We start from the raw sequence: 7,244 nt of genomic DNA, 5'->3' as shown, positions 1-7,244 counted from the left end.
GCCAAATGCTGGGCATTGTTTCCTCTGGAGGAACGGCCCCTTCCCACCCCACCTCCATCATCCCATGGAGAGGACGGGGACGGTCCAGCCGTGACGCAGCGATGCTGAGCCCAGCGCTCTGCAAAGAGCCCACGGGGATGGGCTGAACCATCCTCAGCTCCGATGGCCAAAATCCCCCCTGCAGAAACAGAGTTGGAAGAAAAAGACATTCCCCAAACCAGGATCCTTGGCAACGAGCAGCCGCGGGGTGGGCGTTCGAAGTCATCTTCTCTCCCGGGAAAGAGCGTAGCCCTGCCTCTTTGGGCAGCCGAAAAATGTCCTTAAGTAGCACCTTCTCGCCCGCGAGCTGGCCCCGGGGACGAGGTCCGGCTGTCAGTCACTAAGACCTGCAAGAGTTTAGGGATTTCTTTGTGCATGAGCCGGCGTCTCCATGCTCCAGGTCCGGTAACAGATGAGCGGCGGACGGTGGGTTTGGTTTCACGGGGCCGCTGGCTCCGCCGGGCAGAGGAAGGAATGTGCTTTGTGGTTCCCTGAAGGTCTAACAGCCTCCTTCCACTTTGATGTGTAAGATCTTGGAGAAGCCGGGTCTCTTTCTCAGGGCCTAGAAGAGGAGCAGAGAGTGGGGTTGGTGGGGAACCCAGCAAGGTCGAGTGAGGGAGAGGGGAGAACATCCCAAATCCCCGCCATGGGAAGGGGTCCACCCTGCTCCCATCCCTCTTTGGCTTCCTTGTAGGAGTAGCTCAACACCTCCTAGTCCCATGCCCTTGAAGCCAGCTCTGCATTTGGTTTCTGCTGCGTTAAACCCAGGATTTCCAGGGGACGGTAGGAGTTTGTGGCAAAGAAGATTGACCCACAGGGCGGGTGGGATTTGCACGGTGCGGCAGTGGGCAGCCAAGCAAGGAAAGCTCTTCCAAAAGGGCTCTTCTCTGAAGGTGACCCCCCCAGCCTGGGGGTGGACATGGGTCTGTCTCCCTGCCCACTGTTGCTCCCATGCCAGGGCTTGGTGGTGGAGCAGGAATCGTGTGAGCCCTCTGATCCCATCTGACTGCGCTGGTGGGTCTCCGTCCCCAGGTCCTGCCCTGCATCTCATGGGGGTTTCACCTCACGACCCTATGGGAGCCCAACCTGCTGCAGGATGAAGTCAAATGGAGGATGAAGTGAACTGGAAACACCTAATTTTTCCCCTTGGACACAGATGGAGATAACTGCCTTGGAGACAGCTCAAGGACAGCCCAAGCCCTGCTGAGCATCACAAGCCAAGCAAGGTCTGTGACTCAGCGTAACGAAAATTAACCCTATTTCTGCTTTCATGGCTGGATTTTAAATCACTTGGCAGAGTTCAGCAAGTAAGTTGCCCGGTGAGGGAGGCAACAGCCCTGTCCCCGGGGAACAGACCCACAGAGAAGAAATCCCGGCTAAAGCAACGAGAAGGGATCACAGCACGTTAGATCTTGTTTTAGCCTTTGGGGCACGTGTGTCTGAAGGAGACTGAGCCTTCAGGGTGTCCCTAGCGAGCTAAAATGTTCTCTACTGAGGCACTACCGTGGTGGACAAGAATTTGTCCCCAAACTCCACGGGGACACGGGGCTGGTGACACATGGGACTGGCATCCTTTACCTGGAGTTTGTTCACCATTTCTTCAAACATCTTCTTGGCTTCAGGGCTGTGGGGTTCCTTGAAGTAGTCCACAATGCCCACCTGCACGACGATGGACTTCAGGTTCCGGCACACACCTGGGGGCAGAGATACAGCCTGGCCTCGCCATACCTGGGGGGCAGACAGCCCCCCGCCCAGCCGGCGTGGACCCTAAAACCCACCCAGTGCTCCTCAAGGCCTTGTGCATTTGGGGAAACCTCACCCTGAAGATGGAGGAGACTCGTTTTTGGTGACCAAGAGCTCTGTAAGGAGGACAGCGGTGTACGAGATGGTCCGTGATTGTCCTATCCCAAATCAGCAGTCCTACCGCTTCCTTGGGAAACCCTTACTCTTCCTCCCAGAGGGGTGGGTTCCCAGCAGGTCCAACCACGGTCACAGGTGCCATGACCACCAGGAACCGCACCTCAAACAGACCCTCCTGCCTGACCTCTTTGCCCCCAGAGCTGGCAAATGGCTTCAATAAATGGAGTAACTCCAAACGCAGTTACATCAGGGTGAACCTCAGTTGTGCCACGGACATTGAAGCCTCAGTTACATGGTGGGGAAATGGAGGGAGTGTCTCCATCCTCCCTACGGCCCAAGGCAAGATCAGCTCTTCTTAACCCATCCTTGGCAGGGGAATGTTGGATCTCCTCTTAGAAACCTTCTACCCTGGAGCTCCCAGCACCTTCCAGTGTTGGCAGTGGGTTCCTGTGGGTGAGGCTGGAGGGCAGGATCTGGTTCATGGATTTGGATATCTGGTGGCTTTTTGGTCGATGGAGGATGCTATGCACTCCCCCCCTTGACATTGCTACTCACTGTTGAAGTGCAGCAGGGCTTTGGGGGTGACCGGCGTGGAGGTCAACACCAGCATCTCCAGCCCCTTCAGCCCCTCTCGACACATCTCCGCCGCAACCTCCTGGTTGATCTCCGCCACGTGGTCCAGCTCCAGGACCTGAAGCCGCATGCAATTTCGGGCTGGAAGGACAGAGCACCCACCGTCAGCACCCCGTGGGGAAGGGATGAGGACAGCCGAAGGGGATGGGGTGGTAGGAGGGATGGGTGGCAGCAAGGAGGGGTAGGGTAGCCCCACGGTCCTTGGGGTGGGCTTCTCCATTGAGATCGCCATGGAGCATCTCCTAGGGCTGCACCCTGCCTCCAGCAAGGTCCCCTTCTCCTCGTGCCATCGGAGGAGAGCTGCCTACCTAAGGATGCCAGTCCCTGGACGCCGCAGCCTGCCCCTCCAATGCCCAGCGCCCGCAGGTGCGGCCAGCACCGACCGATCATCTGAAGGCAGCGGTTGCTGAAACGCGTCGGCTGCTGGCTGGGGAGATGAAGAAAAAAGAGCTGGGGAGGGCTGGAAGAAAAGATCACCCCCGCCCTGCCTCCACGAATGTTCCTGCAAGTGGGGTGGGATTGGGACCTCTCCCACCCCACCAACCCGGGGGATGCCACACGGGAAGGAGGTGTCTCCAGAGCAGACATCTCTATCTGAGCAACCACCCTGGGCTGTGCTGCAACCAGGACAGGGCAGGTCCACGCGCCCAGTGGGGTCCCTCTGCCCCAAACCCTCCACCTTTGCAGATCTGAATCAGGCCCTGAATTCTGTTGCTTGTGGCAATCAAACCAGCAGCAGGAGCCTGGACCTCTAGCTCAGGTGGAGAAGCCTACATGCCGGGGGGTGTTTCTCCCAGGGAAGAAACAATCCATCAGGGACTTGACATCCATCTTCTGCTGAAAGACAACCCTCTCTGTACACCTCGATCCAGGCTGGCGGGTGACATGACGTTGCAACAAACCTCCCAGGACAAGAAGAAATGCCCCGGAGGCAGTCCCATGGCACGGAGGTCAGGAGCCAAGCGACCTGCCCTGGGAGCCATCAACTCCTGAGCACCCAGGCGTTGCGGGGCAGAGATCTACCAGCACCTCCGCACCCCCAAAATGCTTTTCCAAAGCGACAGCAACGCCAGTCATCTGCCTAAGCAGCGACTTGACACCCTTTTAAAAACATCCAGGCCCTTCAGGCTGCTGTTATATGAGCAGTGGGGAGCTCAGACAAGCGTTTGATGTTCAGCATCGCCTACCAGACCCATCACGGCTCCCTTTTCATCTCTGGCGGTAGCAGCCTCCCCAGAAACATTTCCCGGCTCGGCAGGGAGATGCCTACACCCAACAGCTCCCAGTCTTTGCAGGGAGGGATGGGGCCGAGCTCCCAGTTCCCCAAACTGGCCTCCAGGATTCCTGCTCATCCCACAAGGACCCCCCACAAAAAACAAATCTGGATCTGGCACCCAATTTCTTTCCAGCCCGGTGGTGCCCCTCACACTCAACCTGCCCTCCTCCTACCATGACTCTTACCAGGGATGCAGAGGTGCGACCTGGAGGGAGATGATGTCCCTGCAACCTGCTCCAAGGGCCCAGATGACTTCATGACCCACAGGGTCTGTAGAGCTCCTGGAACAACACAGAGGACATGTGGTGGCCCCCACCGACAGTGATGCCGTCCTGGGGGCTGTGTCTGCAGCTTCCACGCTGCTACATCTCTCTGCACCTGGAGGTACAAATCTGGTCTTTATTTGTAACCCACGATCTGCCCATGAACCAGAGAGTCCCAACACCAACCCATGCAGGAAGGCTGAAGGCATTTCTAGCTGGAATTGTGCCTACGGATGTGCAATGTCAAGAAAAAGGGAAGAAGGTGAGGCTGAAGATGAGTTTGGAGGTAAAGGCTGAAGGTGAGGTTGATGGTTGAAGGTGAGGTTGAAGGTGAAGGCAGAAGTCATCCAGGTGCAAAGGTGGCAAGTGATTGAACCGAGACTGCCAGGCCATGTACCCTTGCAGAGCAAATATAACGTCCCTGCAGATCCCACGGGGCTGGTTCCACTTGCCACCTGCCCAGCCTGGACAGGGAAGGTGCCAGGAGGTGGTGAAGATGTTTCAGCTGATGGGTGATAACTTCCAGCCAAGGGAACTGGCTGCTCCGTGGCCTCTGCGCCAGCTCTGTGGTTGGGCTACCACGTCTGTAGGTGGCTGTTGGCCAAATGTCGCTGCAGAGGTTTGCTGTGGGTTTCTCCTTGGTCTTTTTGGAGGCATCAAAACAGACCTCATGGGGTGCTGCTGGATTTGTGCCGGGGCATAGTGGAGGTGTAGGTTTATCATGAGTCACGGCACTGACCGGGCGCAGCCACGTTGCCTGCCACCCAACTTCTGTGCCGCTGGCTCAGAGGAGCTTTCGCTGATGCCGTCGGCTCCCTGCACCGAGTCAATGGAGGAGAGATGTCAGAGAGCATCACCCTGATGTCACTAGCCCAAACAGAGGCCCCTGGCCATTTCAGCACACCAGGCTGCCTCCCAAAGACCGAGACGGCACTTCCTAACTCTAAATGACCTACTTCAAAACTTCAGGCAAGCCTAAAAATAAGTGATGGGTGTTATCTTGAGCGTTTCACACGTCTCCACTGAAGAAGGCTGCCAAGAGCCCCTCGCGAGTGCGGCGGGTTAATTAGCGCGTGAGTCAGAGTCACAGGTTAGCAGTGTGCCAGGAGGGCTTGGGCTTGCTCTAACGCCCTTGGAAGGGCCGATGGAGGAGTCTTTGGGTCAAACCCAGCAGCACTGGGCTGCCTGGTGGTGTGGGATCCCAGATCAGAGCCGTGTCTGAGCTCACTTGGTCCGAAAGAGAGGAGCCGGCTGGGTGTGCTTTCCCACCTGAAGGACTCTCCTTCCTGGGCTGGACAAGGACACCCATCGGCTGCAGGTGAAATGGGTACCAAGGCTGAAGTGGCTGGCTGCAGGGTTTAGTGGAGCAAGGATCATCCTCCTTCAGTGTGTAGGAAAGGGAAATCCTGTCTCCACAGGAGGCAGAGCCTCTTCGGAAGGTGGCCAAGACCAAGGAGCAGACAAGTGATCTCCTCCAGGACCTGTGACCTCCTCCAGAACCTACACCGTCACGGGCTTTGTGTCCTTGATCTTGGGTAAGGACTCCAAGTGGGGTCTTAGCAATCCCGTGGCAGAGCTGTTCCTCCCTTCCAGGACAAGGGGACCCCAAAGTCTCTTCTCCTCGTTAGAAGCCTTTGTCAGGGGGTGACAGTCAGGTGGGACCTCACTGGACCCCAGTACTGGTGCGTGCACTTCTTCTTCACCCTTCCCTAACATAAAGCAGTGTCCCCATACCAAGACCCCGGTCACGCCTCCAGTTGGGGTGAGATGGGTAACAGGACGGTGGGAATGGAGCTGGAAGGGAAACATCTGCATGGGAACGTGCCAGGAGAGGATGAAAGTTGCAAGGATAGCTTGCACTGGGGACACTGGACACTAGAGTTGCCGCTGGGACATGGAAAAGTGGGTCCTTTGCACCTGGCCAGACAGGCTCTGGTCTGACAGGGAATGAGGATGGGCTTCAGGGGGGGTCCCAGCACATCCTATGGATGTTCCCCGCCTTCTCCCAGCCAGGGAACCACACAATCCCCATGGGCAAGGTGGGATGCCGGTGGCCATCCTTCCTTACCGGTACGTGACAGCCTGCAGGGCTCGGCAGTAGCAGCTGGCCAGCCAGAGCGAGCGGTCCGTCAGCACGTTGGGGCAGTGCGAGATGCGGAGGATGAGCAGGTTGCTGCCCGTCGCCTTCAGCAGGGACTCCAGCCCGGCTTCCAGGCAGCCCCTGCCGGGGATGGAGGCAGGGTTAGGCACGGGTGCCCATGCTCACAGTCCCCATGGCCACCCCAGGAGGGTGACGTGTCCCATGGGGATCCATGGCTCCGGGATGCCCAAAACCCACAGCGGGAGCCGGTGTGCGATGAACATCCACCAGTGGAAATGGGACGTTGGGGCTCATGGAGCATCATCATCCCTGAGGACCCAAGGCTTTGGCTGTGGGATTTGGGGACTCACCGTGTGCTCTTCATGTAGTCCTCCTTGCTCTCCTTCTTCCCTCGCTGGCGTGGCTTGAGGTTTTGGAGGGTGAGGGAGTGCATCTGGGTGCACCACTGGGACAGCATGGCCAGGAACTGGGGGGGACAGGGGTGGCCGTCAATGAAGGGGACACCCTTAGCATGGCCCACGCCACCCATCCTTGCCGGTCTTTGGGCAGGTCTGTGCGCACACACAGAGGCGTTTCTGCACGCATACACCCCCCATAAATATGTGAAAATGCACGTAAGAGGTCACTCAAGAACGCATGCAAGAAAACCGCGGGTGTGACCACAAAAGCACGTGAACATGTGTGCATATGTGAGCTCATGCCCACAAGCACGCGTGTATGAACGTGCACCAGCCGCCGATGCAAGCACACAGCTGTGTGCACCCCTGTTCCTACGACCATAACGGCACGACAACCAACACAAGAGAGATGCTTGCACAGTTTCACCTTTCTGGAAGAAAGGTCTCGCCCCGGGCAGTGCCATCCCCATCCCCGGTACCTTGGAGGACACCCTGGCATTCTCCAGCAGCACCCGTGTCCACACGGCTGGATGCCGGGCCACGAACTTCCAGTCCTTGCACACCTCGGCTGCCCGCAGCAGGGTCTTGGTGTCCAGGTAGGTGAAGATGCAGAAGAGAGCTGCCCTCATCTTGAGGATCTCGGGGCTGATCACCTCGCTGGAGTGACCCGGGCT

At 57.8% G+C, this 7,244-nt stretch overlaps 1 protein-coding gene across 1 annotated transcript; it reads right to left on the bottom strand.

Annotated features, from left to right (window-relative positions):
- Positions 1-538: 538 nt before the first annotated feature.
- Positions 539-7,238, bottom strand: FBXO41 (F-box protein 41; the record flags this gene model as incomplete). Its single annotated transcript, XM_009698309.1, has 8 exons — positions 539-601; positions 1,618-1,733; positions 2,455-2,613; positions 2,841-2,959; positions 3,994-4,089; positions 6,140-6,292; positions 6,523-6,638; positions 7,050-7,238. Coding segments are annotated over 8 exons (1,011 nt in total), but the record flags the coding sequence as incomplete, so codon positions are not given.
- Between the last annotated feature and the right edge of the window lie 6 nt (positions 7,239-7,244).

The sequence above is a fragment of the Cariama cristata genome, unplaced genomic scaffold (genome assembly GCF_000690535.1).
Source record: "Cariama cristata isolate BGI_N322 unplaced genomic scaffold, ASM69053v1 scaffold22484, whole genome shotgun sequence".
Lineage (NCBI taxonomy): Eukaryota > Metazoa > Chordata > Aves > Cariamiformes > Cariamidae > Cariama > Cariama cristata.
This window is presented reverse-complemented; position numbering and strand designations above follow the sequence as displayed.